This window comes from Trematomus bernacchii, unplaced genomic scaffold (assembly GCF_902827165.1).
Source record: "Trematomus bernacchii unplaced genomic scaffold, fTreBer1.1, whole genome shotgun sequence".
Taxonomy (NCBI): Eukaryota; Metazoa; Chordata; class Actinopteri; order Perciformes; family Nototheniidae; genus Trematomus; species Trematomus bernacchii.
Window position 1 is genome coordinate 1,775,684 of NW_022987801.1, and position 20,159 is coordinate 1,795,842.

Consider the following 20,159-nt stretch of genomic DNA (forward strand, 5'->3'; position numbering starts at 1 on the left):
TGACAATAAAAGGTTTGAAAAATACAAATGTTCAGCCTTGTTTTCCTCCTGGACAGGCTTTACTGCTTTGATTGAATTGAAAGCATGAAATAAAGATAAGACTTGTGGGTTGTTGTTTCTCTGTTGGTGACAAGCGTATGAGAAATTCCACCATGTTTTTAGTTATTTTGGATAATCTACTTCACAGAATACAGAACATTTGTATAATTCAAGATGAGATGGTAAAATGATCCAAGTGATTTTTATTAATAAAAACCTAAAAACGGGCCCTACATATCTGAAAGGAAACAAATACACTGTACAAAAGGTGTGTGCTTCAGTCCCTTTGAATCTGAACATCTTGTTTGACCTATTGGTGGCGCTGTGACTTCAGATGTTTTGTCTTTTGCAAGAGACTACTTCTGCAGGTAAATTAAAGGCATTAGATCATTTGTTGGCACCCTCTGGTAGCATCTAGTAAGAATCATTCACTGAACAGTACATGCAGGTATAATTGCATTCAGGTTTTATTAATAATATATTTGTGTGTCCACTCTGTGCATCTGCAGTGCTAAAGCATGTGTCCATACTGCATTTATTAGTATCTGGCTCTAATATCACCAAATGTACAACAAGGTTAGAGCCACATGATCTGAATCAGACATGTAACAGATAAAGTTGTAGTACAATGTTTTACACTAAATATAAGTACACAGAAAGTAAGTATACAGTTGAATTGCAAAGCATTCAGCATGTTCCTAGAAAGGCCTTTATTTAAAAAGGTTCTGCACTATTTACACAAAAGCAGCAAATACACTCAATTGCTGAAACAAGCATTTTGTTTTTCATGTTTTTATCCGCTCCATTGGTTCTGTCCATGAGCATGTCTTTATTGATCTGGAAGAAAATCAAAATGAGTCATTATCATTGGGCACTTTCTGCTCATGGTACTGCTTTTGAATACAACAATGTGTGGTAATGCCAACTAATTTGTGTGTGAAAATATGTACATTTGCCATTTATTAGTTACGATGTTTTAAGTAATGTTTCATTAAACCAAAACATGTCTGGAAAACAATATATAAAAAGGCATTAAAATGCACAAAAAGTATAAAAAGCTTTATTTGGTGGATTTGCTCATTGCTGAAACTGACAAGCAGCACAGCACATTATAAAAGCTTTTAGTATATTCATATGTATATGTATTAAAGTGTTTTGTACTTGACTTTACCTGCAGCCACGTTTATGTAAAGGCTCTCTTCTGGTTCATTACTGGCACCTGTTAGAAGGATTAAAATAATGTATCAAAGGACAATTCCTGTACTTTATTTAGACACTGCTGGCCTACAAAAGCATCTCAACCATTGCATGTAGTATTTGTATTACTTCATGTTAAACACAAATTAAATACTGTACCATTTCCAGCTTCTACAGGCCCTCCGATTCTTCCATAGAGACAACGATCACCTACAGAGAAGTGAAAATTAACCACGGTTACACCAATCATTTTAATCACAATTAAGGCTAAGAGTTAAAATAAATTATATTATTAAACCGGAGAAGGGCTGACCATGGAGGAGAGCAGAATATTCTGGCATGTTTTGAATTTCATCCTGGTTGATCATGTGGTCTGTAGCAGGGCCCTGATTGGTGCTCTGAGATCTTGTGGGACATACACATGAAGATAATGAAGTGGATTGAATTTAACATATAACTGCTGTAATGTTCAAAATGAGATAACAGAGGGTTGTACCGACCTGATGAAGACTGAATCTGTTGAATACAAGAACAACTTAGTTACATTGTTTTTGAATAGCAAATGTTTCCGGTACATGTAATGTGTGATTTTGAGTAATTATAGGCTCTCTTCTGGTTTATTACTGGCAGCTGTAAGGAGGATTACATTTTTTTATCAAAGGATAATTCCTGTAATTTATTTAGAGACTGCTGGCCTACAAAAGCATCTCAACAATTGCATGTAGTATATTACTTCATGTTAAACACAAATTAAATAATGTACCATTTCCAGCTTCTACCGGCCCTCCGATTCTTCCATAGAGACAACGATCACCTACAGAGAAGTGAAAATTAAGCACGGTTACACCAATCATTTTAATCACAATTAAGGCTAAGAGTTCAAATAAATTATATTATTAAACCGGAGAAGGGCTGACCATGGAGGAGAGCAGAATATTCTGGCATGTTTTGAATTTCATCCTGGTTGATCATGTGGTCTGTAGCAGGGCCCTGATTGGTGCTCTGAGATCTTGTGGGACATACACATGAAGATAATGAAGTGGATTGAATTTAACATATAACTGCTGTAATGTTCAAAATGAGATAAAAGAGGGTTGTACCGACCTGATGAAGACTGAATCTGTTGAATACAACAAAAACTCAGTTTTTGAATTGCAAATGTTTCCGGTACATGTAATGTGTGATTTTGAGTAATTATAGTTTAATTCATTTGATATCAGATGAAAAGGTTCTGACCTTTTGATTTTCTGTAGCGATACAGGAACAGCAGCGGGAGAATTATCAGTAAAACTCCACAAAGCAGCCCAACAGTCAACAGGACGGGAAATTGAGAGGCTTTTCCAGGCCGAGAAGCTGCTAATATAAATAACCTTAATTATAATTTTTTTATATAACACTTTCCTCAAAGCACTTCACAGGAACAGAGCTTCAAGGTCGGACCAAGCCCCAGAAATATCTAAGATTAATAAACAATGACATTCAATTTTTTTTTAAAAAACCTACATTCACACATTGACACATACATGTACATCTATGGAATATACAAAACTATACAAATACATTTACACATAAATCATAAATATTTACACACTTATTGGAACAAATTCACAAAATACACTATAAACCCCTGTTCACATATCTTATATTTTTAATGCTGCTCATGTAATCATGGCCATATGAATGTTTTAAGACTGAATACAGAACAGGAAAAATGTATTTCTCTTACAAAAACTAAATTGTATAATTCAGAGGAAACTAAGACAACTTTGAATTCAGTATTAACTGTCTTTTTTTAGCTCTGACTCAGCAACACATCTCAAAAAGAGGAAACTGTTTTTTATCATACTCACATTTTACTGAGAACCAACTCTCTGGTGACGTCCTACCATCTGCTGAATCTCTCTGTTTACATTTATAAAAGCCTTCATCTGACTTTGACACTGCGGAGATCGTCAGCTCCCTTCTGGTATCGTTCTGGATGAGTTTCTCATTTTTATAGAAATCCACATCATAAAGAACAGTTTCATTATTTAACTTGCAGCTAAGAGTGACAGGAAGTCCCTCAGCCACAGGTCGGACAGGGCTCACCAGGATAATATCATCATCTGAAAAAAAATCAAAGAATATAAAGGCTTTGCCAGAGACATCAGCTTTTGCAGATTTAATACATTTAGGCACAACTGGTCTAGCCTGGTAGAAGCTGAAATGCATGTATGAGAACAATAAAACACATAGAATATTATCCTTGATCTTTGAGAGGAGTGACCCTGGAGTTCACTTTGCAAATTAGCCTTTTTTATAAAGTTTTACTAATTTGAAGAGACGTTTGACTAATGCTTGTCACCTTCACATTTATACAACATAATACTTCAGAAACACATATTTTAAATAATGGAAACTCACTCATTGTGATGTTGACTGCATTACTGAACTGTCCTGTTTCAGACTCACACCAGTACACTCCACTAAGCCAGCTTCTGGTTATTTTGCATGTGGATCCAGTCATTGTCCCCCAGGAAGAACAGGAAAGAAGGTTGCCAGATTTTGTAAACCTCCTCACTCTCCACTCAGTGGAGTTTCTCTCACAGCTCAGTGACACAGGCGTTTTGGTGAAGTGCTGCACACTGTCAGGACTCACTGTGAGAGACGCTGCTGAGTGAATATCTGAAACACACAAAGAGGGGACATTTAAACCATGCAAACTGAAAAAGACAATGCATGGGTACAGCAAAACTTCTACTTAATTTACCTTGAAAAAAAAAACAGGAACAAACTAAAGTAGGAGGAAAACAAAAGTGAATGTCACAGTGTCTCAATCCCACACACATTCTTTTACTCATATGTATTGTTTATGTCTTAAACCATTTAACCAGCAGATAAATATCTTAAAACATATTCCCAATTAAAAAAATTAAGAAAACACTTACCAGTTATATCTCATTAGAATGTATTGTAGAAGTACTTATATTATTAGGTTTTGGATTTACAAAGTCTAAGGTTTGAACCATGGCGAACAACAACTTCATGCATGAAAAGAGGGTCAGGAGATGAACTTGTGTTAAAATTCAGTCCAGTCCAAAAGATGAATCAGTCAATTATCGTTCTGTTTTAGAGAATAGTTTTGAAAACTGAAATATGACCTGATGCTGGTGTAAAAGAAAAGTTCCCAAAATAAGTGACTTTATTCAATTTTGCAATAATGGAAAAGTCAAAGCAAAAAGGACTCCAGAGCAGACAAACTTTGATCAATACATTTGTTGTGCTAACTAAAGAAAGAAAGAAAAAGGAACCACATACTGACCTCCAGACCAGACAAACTTGCGTTTGCTGTACGAACTGTAAAACACTGGATCTCCTCTTCTTGCTCTGCAGTAATATCCTGCTGTGTGTGTTTGTCCATCAATGATGAAGAGATGCTGTTTAGTCCCACTCTCGCTGCCAGGTAGCAGCTCATAGCTGTAAGAGTTGCCTGACAGATTGGGAACACCCTTATACCAGTAGAAGCTCCAGCCAGTAGAAGGATGATCAACACTGCAGTTCAGAGTTACTGAGGCTCCAGGACTCGGCCATGATGGAGACACAGTGAGGACAGGCAGAGGTCTTTCTGTTGGAAAGTGATTTAATGATAAAGTTATGAAGTCTAATTGGTGGGTTACATGCACTCCTTGGATTCTACATATTTTCTAAAAACGTATAAAGCAAATGTAAGGGTGAACTATCCTTATAAATAAAAAACAAAATACTAGTTTTTATTTTATTTTATATAGAGCAAAAAAAGTCAACTGATGATAAATGACTTAGTCAGATACTGTCAATGTGGAACAAAATCTATTTGTCACCATGTTATGTAATAAAGTATAACATGGTTTGTTGGTAAAGTATTATCTTTATGTAAATGCTTTGAGGTAAGAAGGTGATCCCTGTCAGTCTTTTTGTTCTTATTTTAATACTCGTGATTTTGTGATAACACAAAGCACAGGATTGTATAGTATACTTCACCTGGCTATACAGCATCAGTGGAGCTGTTCAAACGTTAAAACATTAAAATAATATGCAGATTATATAGTAGAACTTGTCCAAACTGCGTGTTCATATCAACATGGTTCATAAATGAATAAAAAGTGTTTTTAATTGAACTTGGTCATGATGGTATTACTTTGATCACTTACCTGATACATTTAGATAGATTGTATTGCTTTCCTTTGTTGTGCCCTTCTGATGAAAAAAGCATTGGTATTCACCACTGAAGCCTGAGGCTGAGGGGAATTTATAGCTCTCATATTTGTGGTTAGGGAGAAATAATCTGCCATCCCTTTGGATTGAGTAATACCAGTCGCTGTATTTGTCTCCTGTAATGTCACACTTGAAGGTAACAGACTCTCCGATGAAAAAAGTGGTCCAGTTTGGCTCAAAGAACAGCACAGCATATAGAAACCATCACAAGATACATGAAGTAAAATGTGTTTTCTTTTTGTCAAAACATTTATAATAAATTGACAAAACGGAACACAGAAAAAAGAGGATGTTGTTTGGAGAGTTACATAGGTAGATTTTACTTTAGTTGGTAAACAAAAAGAGATACAATTGTATAATCACCTTGAGCTTGTCCACGGTAAAGTAAATTCAGCACTGAAACAAGTATGAAACTACATCAGACATTATCATGCTGACAGAAATCAAACGTATCATAACATCAGGCATTTAAAAAGTTGTATCAATGGCAATTCAAACATTAAAAGTACTCACAGAGAAACCCCAGTAGAGAGAGCAAAGTGTGTCCCATCTTCACATCCAACACTGATAAATTGTTCCTCTGTTTCTGAGAAATTCTTCTACTTTGTGTAAATAGAAAGATCAAGACTGCAGCATATGAAGAGAAATCAGGAACTACAGAGAAACAAATGCAATGTAATATTGGACACGGAAGTCGATTTCTAACACAGTCTGCGCTTCCTTCCCTTTTACACAAAGCTCACACAACTGAACTGCTTTTAACACAGCACATTTTATACACCTTGGTTTAGGTATCCTCTAATGATGAAGAGAGATACGGTATTCAAATATAATTCCTGGTAGATAAGATCACCCTGTGGGCGTGTGATTCTTCACAAATGGTCAGTAATTATTGATGCTTCTCTAAAGACTGCTGCATGAAGTCTTTCCAAAAAAAGAAAGTGCATACAGTTTTAAAAAGGAGATACAATTGCATGCGTCATACTCACTTTATAAGCCATGGGCCTTCTCACCAATATTTCATATGAAAATGTGTGTAACAGCTTTAACCAAATAGTTGAACTGCAGTGCTGGAGTGTTCTGGAGGAATTCAAGTTTAAGTTTAGAAACAACCTCACCCACAGGAAGTCTTTCATAGTCTCTCTACCAGAAGTGAATGTGAAAAGAGACAAAGTCCTGCCCCTCCTCGAAATAGACTCTACCCTTACGCAAAGAAAATATATTTCCCCATATATTAACTGTCAATATATTGCATTATTTTGTTTTCTGATTTACTGGATAATTGAAATAAAGGAAAAGGAAATCTTGCTGTTGGCTACACCAACTGATACTGATTAATAATCAACATGAAAAACATATTTATTCATATCTACAAAATATATTGAAGATATATAGAATAATATATTGTGTTAATATATTGCAATATATGGGATAATACATCAGTAATTGCCTCTTTCCATATATTGAGTAATATATGTAAATATATATAATATATTGGTTGTGTATATATGTGAACATACATTTACTATATATTAACATTTATATGGGGACATGTATGTACTCTATATTCAGATGTATATGGAGACATGTATGTATTATATATTTACAATTATATGGGGACATGTATGTACTCTATATTCAGATTTATATGGGGACATATATGTAGTATATATTCACAATTATATGGGGACAAGCATGTACTATATATTCACAATGATATGGGGACATGTATGCGCTATATATTCACAATTATATGGGGACATGTATGCGCTATATATTCACAATAATATGGGGACATGTATGCACTATATATTCAGTTTTATAAAAGACCATGTACGTACCATATATTCTGAACATGAGTGCAATATATGATCACAATGAGGAGAAATGCATGTTCGGATAAAAAAAATCTTTCATTTCATTTCAAACCTTTATTTATGCAGGTGAATCCCATTGAGATCATTGATCTCTTTTTCAAGGGTGACCTGCTGCAAGTAGGTTCCACATGAATACATATAAACATAACAGAAAAACAAAAAGGACATCATACAGCATATTTACAGCGACTACAGTTTACATAGCTAGTAACATTTACAGGTTCCAACAGTTTCCGATTGGATAGCATCTATCCTTGCTTTAAAAACATTTAGTGGAACCAAATTGCTCAGCTTCCATTCCTTTTGCAGACTGTTCCAAGTTAGCGGAGCTGCTCATCTAAAAGCTATCTTCCCTAAGACAGTCCTAGCAGTTGGCACATTTAATAAAACCACAGCATTCGATCTCAGGCAGTAGCCACTTACAATTCGCCGTGAGATCAGGGAGCAGATGTAGGATGGAAGTTTCCCTAACATGGCTTTGTATATAAAAATGTACCAGTGACTGAGCCTCCGTACAGTTAGTGAAGGCAAACCAGCCCTGGCATACAGGGTACAGTGATGGGTTAATACTTTACAGTTTGTCACAAATCTCAGTGCACGTTGATAGGCGGCATCTAACTTGATCAGGTAATGGGCAGGTGCATTCATATAGATCAGATCACCATAGTCCAGTACAGGTAAAAAGGTCACAGTGACTAGCCTTTTCCTGGCCTCAAGCGAGAAACAGGACTTGTTCCTGTAAAAGAAACGTTGCCTAACCCTCAGTTTTTTAAGCAGGTTATTGACATGAAGTTTAAAAGTGAGACCATCATCAAGCCAGATACCAAGGTATTTGTAACAGATAACCACTTCAAGTTTTATTCCTTGCGTAGTTACAATATCTAAAACAGGCTCTGGTGTCTTTTTAGCTTTCGAAAAGAGCATTACCTTGGTTTTATCAACATTTAAAAGAAGCTTAAGCGCTGAGTCTGAATAATGAGAAGCTTAATTAGTTTTTTTCTATCAATGTGTAACAGTTATCAAAATAAAATAAGGGCAAGGAAAGAAATAAAGAAAAGGCCTATAAACAACACATTATGTAATGACTCAAGAACATTTTCACGTAATTATGTAATAAAACCCACATTTTGTAATAATCTGCTGCATTCTGTAACAGCCTGAACGCAATATAAAATACATTTCCCTGCATTTTGTAATAAATTATTACATTTTGCAATGGTTATTACAAAATGCGTGAGTTGCCCTTTTAAAAAACTGTAATATTCATTATGTAACCATAACCAAACTGTAAATATATCCCAAAATTGATGTTGATATACATGTTAGCTAATGAATATGGTAACACTTTATCTAGTTTTGGCCAATGAAAGATATTCTACTGAAATATTTTTAAATTATGAGTGAGGATGATTCATGGTTGAATAAATAAATAAACAGTTGTAATGTTATTGTTTGCAACTCATTTTGTAATAACCACAGCAATATGTAATAATATATTTCAAAATGTGGCGACATGTATTACATATTTGCATTGAACTCCGTTTAACTAAAATGTCCGTGTGGAACAATACCCCCAACCCATAGATCCGTGGGTGAATAATGTAATCACCACATTACACACACCCCTTCACACGTCCGTTAATTCCACATCCTCACCTCCACACACATAGATTAACATCGATTTAATACATTAATGTAGCCTTTGTTTCTGCTAAAAGAGGTGTCGACCAGCTAGGGCAACAAGAAAATCGGCGAAATCAAGTGTGACGATTAAAAAATAAATTAAAAACATCTCATTTTGACAATAAAAACCGACCAATAGGCGCGGTAGACCATTTGCTTGGCACTTCCGGGTATTTCTCCACTGGTTGGGCCATGTTAACAATACCGTGTAACTGTCACGTTTGAAGGGACGAAACCGTGACATATTCACGTCTCCCAGCATGGTAGATCGTCACATGTTCACGTCTTGCCGTGATACCGGGTTGGGTTTACTACAGCATCTGTGGAACAGAACAATTACAAATAATTAGAAGTTCACAAAAGACAGCAGGAATTATAACAATATCCATAATATCTATATTAAAGCATGGGCTGGCTTGGTGAATAATGTGGGAATACAAATAGTGGAAGAATAGGCTTTGTACATTTTCGTCTGAGTGTGGCGCTACTGGTTGGTATATTTTATGGAATTTGGACCAAGCATCTGCATCTGTAACAGTTATGTTCAAAACTTTTTTAAATGTAATTGCATTCATCTTTAAAGGTGGGGTACTCGAGATACACTTTTTGTTATATTCCATGGAATGCTCTGAACATCCCGATAGCAATGAATATTTTAAGTGCTTTGACCAAAAATCCATTAACCTGTTCCACTCTGAGCCTGTTTTTCAGGTCTCAGGCTCGAAAATGACATTCCCAGAACAAATGACCATATCTTCCCTTCTAAAAGGGTTAAATTAATAATCTTTGTTCTCAAAGTAATGATAAACCTGTGAGTTGGATGTAGAAGTGTCAGAATCAATATAAATGTTTTTTATTTTAAAGAAAATTCAGATTTTACATAGTAAAAAACAGTAAATTATAGTGTCCGTCCAAATATTATTTTTTACAGATAGTGAAAACTACCCTTGGATGATGGGTTAGTAGACTAAAAGCTTTAGGAATCCAAAGTACAACATATAATAAGTACCCTGTATCAAGATTGATGCAAAACAAGTGAAATTTGACCTTTTTAGAGAGATTTAGCCAAAAACCCCCACTTCTGGGGTCATTTGGGTGGATTTGACCTATCTCTGGCCCCCCTTACTCGATTGGGATCGTTGACACACCTTTCTGACCGTTAGAATCGAAGGGGGAGGCCCACACACACACTCATTGTAAAGAGAAAAGGTGGGGGCTACGCGTTTATAACTGAAACTAGTTTTGCAGATGTTCTCCTTCTGGAGTTTAGAAACTAAAAATCCGTTTTATTGCTTATGGATTATCAGAAATAATTTCAAAGAAGGCACAGATACATAGGATGAACCTATGGATTAACTGCAGTATCGTTTTTTTATCGTTTGAATGCCATTGAAGACCAGTTTTGACCAAGGTAAGCCATATTAGCGTTTTTAGCTACTTAGCTCCACATGTTATGATGTACGCTTTCGTTTATAGCGTCACGAATGTTTATCACTGAGTGTTGAGGAGGGCACCAATAGATTCAGTGTCTCCAGGACACCAAAAACGAGTGGTTGGCTTTGCATCTAGGATAAGTAATAAGGGAGTTATGAGTGAGTTTAAGTGCCTTTGTAGGTTCCGTTTTTTCGCACGAGGCTAATTCAGAGGCTGAGTGCTAGCATTAGGTGCGTTCACACCGGAGTACTTTGGTGTACTTTTCCCACAATCAGAACTACGATATATTTGCATTCACACCAAAAAGCCCCAGGAACTAAAGTAGCTCAACTTAGTTCGCGAGACTCGCTTTTCAGTCCCTGCTACAGAGCAGGGTCTGTTGTGGGAGAAAACAGTTCGTACGTCTGATTGGCTGTGCGGAATGCAAACCACGCCCGTTTGACTGTGATTTTTTTTTTGGAAGCGGCCATTGTATTTGCTCGTTTACCCGAAGAGATTACTTTTGTGAAAGCAGTTATTATAGCAACACTAAATAAATCATCGGAGCGGTGGAATTGATGAGGATGTCTCGGCGCTTCTGGCGATTTACTCGGAGGACGCAAAGTGCGGAATTCAGAAGCTTCTACTGCATGCAGTTTCAGTGGATCAGCAAAGTTAGCAGACCTGGCAAAGTCATGTCGTGACGACTACGAAGGTAAAATAAAATACATGCACTGCACTGTTTTAATCTGCACAATACTGGTCTTAGATGTACTTTTATTTGCTCAGTAGATCGAGCTAGCCATGCTAGAACTAGCTAACGTTAGGTCCAAGCTGGCTAACAACATCTAGCTAGCTAGCTATTCTCAGCCGTGCCCGCTATAAACACGTATTGACTTGTGAATAAGTGTGCAATGTTCTGTAATTTGCTTCACTAACTCATGGCACTAATCGTGTGTTTCAGGCGAGGTGTTTCTCTCAGGATTAGAAACTAGTTTTCCCCTCCGGGATAAAACGATAATATAACGTTAGCAATTAGCATGCTAGCTGGACCTCTGTGGCTACACTGAGGTAAACAATAGATTGTAGTTGCTATAATTTCAAGTAATTTGCAACATTCATTCTACATGTTAATGGTAAAAGCTTAAACAGTTGATTACCTGCATGCCACAAAGACTGATGTTCTAATATTTTTGCACATTTAAGTAGAAATGTAATTGAAATTCTATTTACTGCCTAAACATTGTTCCTTGTATTATCCTAAATAGTTTGACCTTGTTTCCTCAGAAGGCTTCTCAGACTACATGGAGGATCCCTCAGAGAAACACAGTTTCCACGTTCAGTTCCCCCCCGCTGAGAGTAGGCAGCTCCACACCCTGTGCCCGGTTAGCGGACACCGTCAGGACTACCATCCTGACCGCTGCTGCCATACTGCAGCAAACAGGAGGGAACGGAGGTGAAAACACTCTTTATACATTTAGATATGTGGAGCACAAAGAAAAGCATTGCTAAAAAACATTTAGCAGCTAAACTGTGGATAACAAGTAAACCACATTGGTTTGTTATTCAATACTCAAAAGCTTTTTGAATCATTACATGTCACTTGTTAGACGCTTTTATCCAAAGCTTACATACTCAATACTGAGGGCAATCCCTACAGGAGCACTTTGGGGTGAAGTGTCTCAGGGACACAACGACATGCTGACTGCAGTGGGGTTTGAACCTGTGCTCCCCTGATCCGAACACCAATGCACTTATCCACACGCCACCCTATCATGTCCTGAGAGCCCTCCATCCCCCAATTGCTAGTGCCTTCACCATTTAAAATGTTAATAGTCAAATCAAAGGTGTTCCCTGTGTTCCTCCTGTTGTGTGCCTGCAGAGACAGATTTGGACAATGTTGTGTCGTTGTTGCGATTAAACTGATCTTGTATCTTGCATATTTCACCTTAGGAAAGTGGGCACGCGATGACAGCTTCCTTGACACCATCATGGCGATGGCCCACCGTGCCATGGTCAGCAAGGAGAATGAGGACCTGCGTGCCAAGGAGATGCACGACGAACGGCTGCTGCATTCACACAAGGCCCAGGAATCGAGGTGGAGCAACAAAATACCTTTCTGGCTGGGCTTCTGGCAGTGCTAAGTGAGCTGATTAAATCCAACAGGCCTTCAATACAAAAATTAAGAAAAACCTGTCGTTGATAAACTGTACAATGACTTGTTGGGAGGCGTGTGGTGCAGTGGTCTGGTGCGTTGGTGTTCGGATCAGGGGAGCACAGGTTCAAACCCCACTGCAGTCAGGATGTCGTTGTGTCCCTGGGCAAGACACTTCACCCCAAATTGCCTACACCTGTGACAGTTAATTTTGTATTATTGTGATTATATATATATGCCACTGTTATTAATACTGACACCTAACTTTGCACAAAGGTGTGTCTGCTGCTGAGCCTACCTATTGTTATTATATATATATATATATATATATATATATATATATTGCCACTGTTATTATATTGTTTTGATACTACTGACACTTATTGAGCTGCTGCTGATAAATAAAAGAGAACCTACATGCACGGCACTAGCATCATGACTGTCTTTGTTTAAACCAGCAGCAGTGCAGCGGTACACAGACTAACCTGTGTGTGTGTAACGTAGTTCTTCAGGTGTGCATGCTTAACATGTATGTTAACATGTATGTATACAAACGTTTTTAAAGAGCTTTCAACCTCATCCCATTGTCTTTAACACACATTTAACATAATATACTCATTAATATACAGTATGAGTACTGTTTTGATACTGACATTTAATCTTTGCACTAAGGTGCATCTGCACTATTGTAATTGTGTCTGTTGACTGGTAAATAAAAGAGAACCAAATGCACTGTACAAAATATCAGCTTTATTGTCAATTTACAATTTCCATGCTGTTCAGATGCCTCTCCACAACGTTGCTTCCAGGCGAATACAGAGGAGTTGAAAAGAGCCCTTGGACATTCGGAAATCTTCGATCCACTGCACATGTTGGCACCTTCTCCCACCAAGCCGATGTTCTATTGTTCACCCAGAGTTCCGTAGTATTCGCATATCTGGAACACATACAAAGACACAAATTAGCCCTACATAACTCCATAAATCCTACATTAGATAGTATTAATGTGATTTAATGAACGTACCATTGCTGTTCTTTGGGCGTGATAACGGTCATCATCCTCGGCTGTACAACGGCGAAACATGTCCATCGCGTGTGATTTCGTCGTCTAATCCTTTTGTTAAGGCTTCTTAACCGCCTTCGCCTCCGACTCAGCATTTCTATTGCATTTGAATGGTCGATCTGTATTTGTATTTGTGGCTGAGTTATTGGCTTAAATAACTCCGTTACGAAGCTGTATAACACGACCACCAAAACGTCAACTCCATACCGTGTCTGAGGTCGGAAGGTAAACAGAAGCATCCAGCGGAAGCGGAAGTTTTTTTTCTTCTTCTCTCGTTTTTTTGGCGGATTGCAACTTTAAGGTGCATACCGCCACCTACTGTACTCGCCGTGAAGTTGTTTGCAGCCTGCCAGGAAAACCTAAGCAGAAGAAGAAGAAGTGACGTCAGCGGCTCATTTGCCTAATCCACCCCCAGGAACTCATTTTGGTGTGAACGCGATCTGCTTTAGTTCGTCAGAACTAAAAGAACTCTCATGAACTAAAGTTCTCAGGAACTACTGTGGGAAAAGTACTTGGTGTGAACGCGCCTAATGTGGGTTTTTTTTGAAAAAATTAATTAAAAAGATCAGTTAGCTGAGTTTCTTCCCGTTACATGGATATAACACATTCATAGTTTTATTCAATATTAAGATTCCTTAGACGTTGTTTCCTGCAAATGACGCGTTTATCCGCCCGGTACCGGGCGGAAGGTGCGTAACAGATTAAAAGAATGTCATCTGTGGAAGCCGTAATACTGTAAAAACCACGACCAATCATTTTAGCTGGCCCGGCTGAAATGACTGGATGGCCTACCTGCCTGTCAGCCTTCCATCTGTGCACAAACGTATCTCGTGCCCTCATTGGTCATGTGCGCGTTCGTGTGTGATGGAGGAGGGGCTCTGTAAGGAAGTGGCAGATTTTTTCCGGCTGTGTATTTTCTAGCGCATTCAAGCTGGTTTCTCCAAAATAACCTACCCCACCTTTAAAAGACTACTTTTATTGAATGAGTTTTACCTAGCACAATGAGCCTGGAGTGGTGGGAAGGGAGAACTGGGCCTCGGCATCGGCAGGAGTTGTAGTCGCCTATGAGTATTAGAATTTAGATGAACAAAGGCATAGAAAAACCCTGAAATATGTACTGACACAAAGCTACAACCCTTGAGTTTGTAAGTAGTAGTAGTAAATACATACGTATATACAATATACAACAATACGCATAGTGCAATTAGCAGTACCAGTAATAAAATAACTGAATAAATAACTAAGCTGAATAGTGAATAAAGTGATATGTGAAAAGTAAAATGACAGTGAAATTAAATGACAGTGCGTTCCTCACCACTGCGATCTGGCTCCTCTGTCCTCGTGTCTTTTGGGTCTGATTCCTCACTACTGATGTCTGCCTCTCTGCATGGGCCCTCTCTCCTTATTTCTTCTGCCTCAGTCACCACTGCTATGTGGCTCCTCTGTCCTCTTGACTTGTGGTTCTGCAGGCTTAGTTCGACCTATGAATTTCAACAATGCTCCTGTAAAATATATAGATATAGTATTATGGGTCAACATTAAAATAACATACACTGGAGAGCAAAATGTGAAATTCCATTGACTGTAGGCTACATATTATCCACACAATTGTCAGCAGGGGCAATAACAACTAAAATGTGAACTAACTTGAATGCATTAATCCACAACACATAGCCTAACTAATGTTAGCCTACATAGTTACTAACATCAGAACACATAGACTAACTGTGGTTACATTACTTAACTAGCTCATCATCTTCACCAGTCAGAAAATGTCCGTTAGCCGCTAGGCTAGTTTCCGCTATGTTGACTTACGATAAAATGTTAGCGATCTAAAGGTCGGCTATTTTTGGCTGTTTTGGGTCGACTTCAGTTGACTAACATCGAAAATCTTTGGAATTGAATGTTCACAAAGCTGTCGACCGGTTATACACTTATACACGAGGGAACTAACATAGCTAATTTAACTAACGTTAGCTAATGTAGCTGTTGTAGTGCCGAGAGACAAGACATACGGATTAAGCAACTAGACTACTTGTAGTGTACATGCAGAATTATTTCAATTTAAAATAGTTTTAAATGCTCACACACATACCTGACTCTCGTGCTGTATTTTCCTCTCGTTTCTTTTTAATTTTCCGTTTCGAAGCCCCTGATGAATGCTTTCTCACAGCGCCATCATCAACAGACAGAGACGGCAACGCAGATTTGCCAATCAGATCAATCTATTGCTGGAGAGGGGGGGGGCCTCCCCGAAATCTGTGAGATTGATTGGTGATGATCACTGGCACGTAATGTGTCCAATGAGAACGTTAACACGTTTTAGAGAGTTATGTTTAGCGAAGACGGAGGTCAGCCACTGTCAGCCGGAAGTGGCGCATTCGAATACTGTTTGGGCTGTCTGCCGTGGATGGGCTGCACTCCACTCCAAATAGCCGGTCGGCTGTAAACAGAATCCAAATGCAAGTTGTTGAAAGGTGCTATATATATAAACTTGCCTTGCCTTGCCTTGTCTTGCCTTGCCTTGCCTTGCAAGCTGTTTTATGGATTCTCATTTAATTTCCAAGAATATCTCAGTACTGGGTTATTTCCAATTTCAAAATAAACATATATATTAAACAAATAGAAATAAGAAGTAAGTATATGTGTATATATATATGCATATTTATATATATGCATATATACATGTGTATATATATGCATATTTATATATATATGCATATATATATATATATATATGCGTGCATATATGCCTATATATATGCGTGCATATATGCATATATATATATGTGAATATATATATGCATATTTATATATATATGCACATATATATATATGCGTGCATATATGCATATATATATGCATGCATATATGCATATATATATATGCGTCCATATATGTGTGTGTCTGTATATATTTATAAACTGTATATTATTTTCAATCATTCAATGGACAATGGAGTATTTGCACTTTTTTAATATATACCATCAAACATATGTTCATATATAAAGTGGGTAACTATACAAAACGAAGTGAGATAACTGTTTATGAATATCTGTTCAATTTTATGTAAACTTGTGTAACTCATGAAAGATAAATGAGTGTTTCAATAAAACTATTACATATAAAAATGTATAGTGTAGTTTTTGTTTTCATTGCAATATATTATTTTTATATGTATCAATATATAGCCATACATGGTCCATGCATATATTGCAATATATTTAAAAATATAAGGACTACTTTCCCATATATGGAAATGTATGATCCAGTATATTGTATTATATTTACCAATATATTACAATATATTTTTGTTTCATAAGGGTATACCTACTTTAAGGGAGCAACATTTCATATATATATCATTGGTAATAAAGCAATCATTTGAATACAGAAAATAGTTGTTGTCTAGGCGCAAAATTGTATCACAACAATTTAATGCCATAATAATGATCAAAATTAATAAATACCACAACACTTCAGTAGTTTTGAAGTTTAAATGTTGTGGGTTGTCAAAATTGAAAGCTTCCACTTCCATTCATCAGTGCAAAGCTAAGGAAGTGAACCGTAAGCAGTCAATTGTTTAGTTATAGAGTGGCGAAGTCACGCCCACCTACTTCCGGGTAATGGGACCTTATTTCGGAAAAATATGCATTGAAGTCAATGGGGAGAGAAAACTTATCTTTCGATCCCGTTTGAATTGTGCCATGAATTACACATATGATGTTTGTCATCTTAAAAAATAATTTCCATGTCAAAAAAGTCACAGTTTGTCGTAAAACTGTTGAAATATAAGACTATGAAAAATACGTAACTAGAAAGACTACAAATCCCAGAGTTGCGTAAGTGATGTCACAATTGTTTTCCTCCACCATTCAGATACCTAAGATCAGCGCAATAAAGATATAATCTATCTATATGGCGCTGGCTAAGATAAGATAACTTTAACAAGATGCCTGTGTGCTTAGTACCAGGTTGTTATTATACCAGCAATGGGTCTTGCTCGTTCTTTTGCTTCCCGTCTGATGAAAGCACCAGGAGTGGCTTGATCAAGTTAGCTACCTAGCTAGTAGCTAGCACGTTAGTTAGCATTACAGCCTTGTCATTTTTATTAGCCTTAACATGAAGTAACATTAAGTAACCCAACATGTTAAACAGTAAGAGTAGTAGTCATATTTCGTGAACCCTTTGAATAGTACTGTCACCGGTGTGATCATTCTATTATACACAATTTAAGCCCGGGGGAGAAATGCTAACGCTAACGTTAGCATTGGCGATCTTCTCTACTTCATGCTATCTGCATAAATGGTTGACATTAAACATTAAAACGACCAGGCAGTTCAGAGAGAATCAAAGGAAGGCAGGCAGGCAGCTTTGCATGACATTCTTCAGGACGTGTTTCATTGTGGTGATAGTGAGGATAGTCAATCGTTTTGTTGACAAGACAGTAGTGACGGCCATCTTGGTGACGTGTGTTGTTGACCAGAGATGTAGTTCATTGAGCGTTTCACACAAACAAATGTGTTACTTCACAGTTTTACGACACATTTTTTTTTTTTTTACTTGCAAAATTATCTTTTAAATTGACAAACATCATATGTGTAATTCGTGGCACAATTCAAACGGGATCGAAAGATAATCTTTCTCTCTCCATTGACTTCAATACATAATTTTTCCGAAATAAGGTCCCATGGAGGTCCACCGGAAGGGGAGGGACTTCGCCACTCTATTAGTTAGGAGTTACATTTAAATGACATCAGACCCTGCTGCCAGACTTCAGAAAGACGAGTTGTGTAGAGTAGGTAAAGTATGAGATAAAGCAGTTTGACACCACCTTGTGGTCATATATGGAAAGAAAGCTTCAAATGTAACTGCTCAGTGACTGGAGAACAAGTAAAATAAATATCCTCAGTAAAACATACTTACATAAATTGGACAAATTAATGTTGTTTGTAGTGTGTCAGTAGATTCCCTTCTTCTATCTCTCTACATAGAGAATACTGTATGTTTACCCATGGACAATGTAGGAACAAAGTACCATATATTCACATTTTGAGATCATACAAAAGTGTAAGCATTAGCAGAAAACATATTATATTTTAAGTGCATTAAGGGTTTTGTTTACCGTTTTTAGATTTTAATGCCAATAATATGTTTGAAAAATATAAAATGTTCGGCCTTGTTTTCCTCCTGGACAGGCTTTACTGATTTGATTACATTGAAAGCATGTAATAAAGATAATACTTGTGGGTTGTTGTTTTTGTATTGGTAAAAAGAGTATGAAGAATTCCATGATGTTTTGAGTTATTTTGGTTAATCTGCTTAACATAATACAGAACGTTTGTATTATTAAAGATGAGATAAGATGGACATTTAACGAATTAACTAACAACACAATTTCACCCACCGAACACACTCCCATCTGGATCAATCCTGACTTTCTAATAAACAGAAAACCTTTACATTTCAAATTGTGGATCGCCAAAGGCATCACACTCTTCAAAAATATATTTCATGAACACAAGTTAATTCCATTTTCTGATTTGGTCCAGAAGTACGGCATCAGGGAACATCAATATTTTGAATATTTACAACTCAAATCACCCATTCAAACTAAAGTTAACAGCAAAACTTTGAACTCTTACCCACCCCTCAAAAATATTCAAAATCAAATCAAGAAAAAAACTGCTTTCATAAATATATAAATGTATTTATTCTGCAGACTAAACAATGTCCATCCCTTCAAATAAATGGGAAAAAGATCTACAGATTACCCCCAACGCCGACTTCTGGTCGCAAATCTGCAGAAACTTATTCTCCATATCAACCAACACCAACATGCACGTCATACAATATAAGATTATTCACAGAGTGCACTACACGGGGGAAAGGATGTTCAAAATGGGTTTTGCATATTCTGACATCCGTCCTCATTGCTCACTTAACACCACAGACACCTACCCATGTGCCACATGGGAATGCACACCAGTTAAGCAATTATGGCATAACATCACTAACAACCTCTCTCTTTTGCTGGACTGCCACATCCCTTTGTTTACTACAGTAGGAGACATTTCCAATGTGAACATCAACATTACATCAAGTAGAATTCTGTCCATAGTAGTAATCATTGCAACAAAAACTATCCTCATGAATTGGAAATCACGACACAAAAGCAATATCACAATTTGGAAAAACCTGCTTAGAGAATACATTTCAATGGAAAAATTATCTGCCGGCATAAAAAAACAAACCAATGATATTGATGCAATCTGGAACCCATTGATTGATGCATTTAATTAATAATCCTCAATACGATTTCAGCCACCACCCCTTTCTACTTCTTTAAGGTCATGCTACTATTTATATGCCCCCCCCCTTCCTAGGATATATGACTATTATATTCTTACTCATTTAATTTCAATTATAATTTAGTCATTTATTTCTCTCTTTTTGTCTAATCGCTCAAGCGCACGCACGCACGCACACACACACACAC

At 37.1% G+C, this 20,159-nt stretch overlaps 1 protein-coding gene across 1 annotated transcript in view; it reads right to left on the reverse strand.

The window, feature by feature from the left end:
- Nucleotides 1-266: 266 nt before the first annotated feature.
- The window catches only part of LOC117498006, a 145,359-nt gene continuing 125,466 nt past the window's right edge, over nucleotides 267-20,159 (reverse strand). Inside the window, exons 31-38 of the mRNA XM_034150052.1 lie at nucleotides 2,341-2,356; nucleotides 2,154-2,245; nucleotides 2,000-2,050; nucleotides 1,737-1,752; nucleotides 1,550-1,641; nucleotides 1,396-1,446; nucleotides 1,211-1,261; nucleotides 267-876 (exon numbers count right to left, since the gene is read on the reverse strand). Of these exons, the coding sequence (XP_034005943.1) occupies nucleotides 869-876; nucleotides 1,211-1,261; nucleotides 1,396-1,446; nucleotides 1,550-1,641; nucleotides 1,737-1,752; nucleotides 2,000-2,050; nucleotides 2,154-2,245; nucleotides 2,341-2,356 (377 nt within the window). The 3' untranslated portion in view covers nucleotides 267-868. The remainder of the gene's footprint in view (nucleotides 877-1,210; nucleotides 1,262-1,395; nucleotides 1,447-1,549; nucleotides 1,642-1,736; nucleotides 1,753-1,999; nucleotides 2,051-2,153; nucleotides 2,246-2,340; nucleotides 2,357-20,159) is intronic.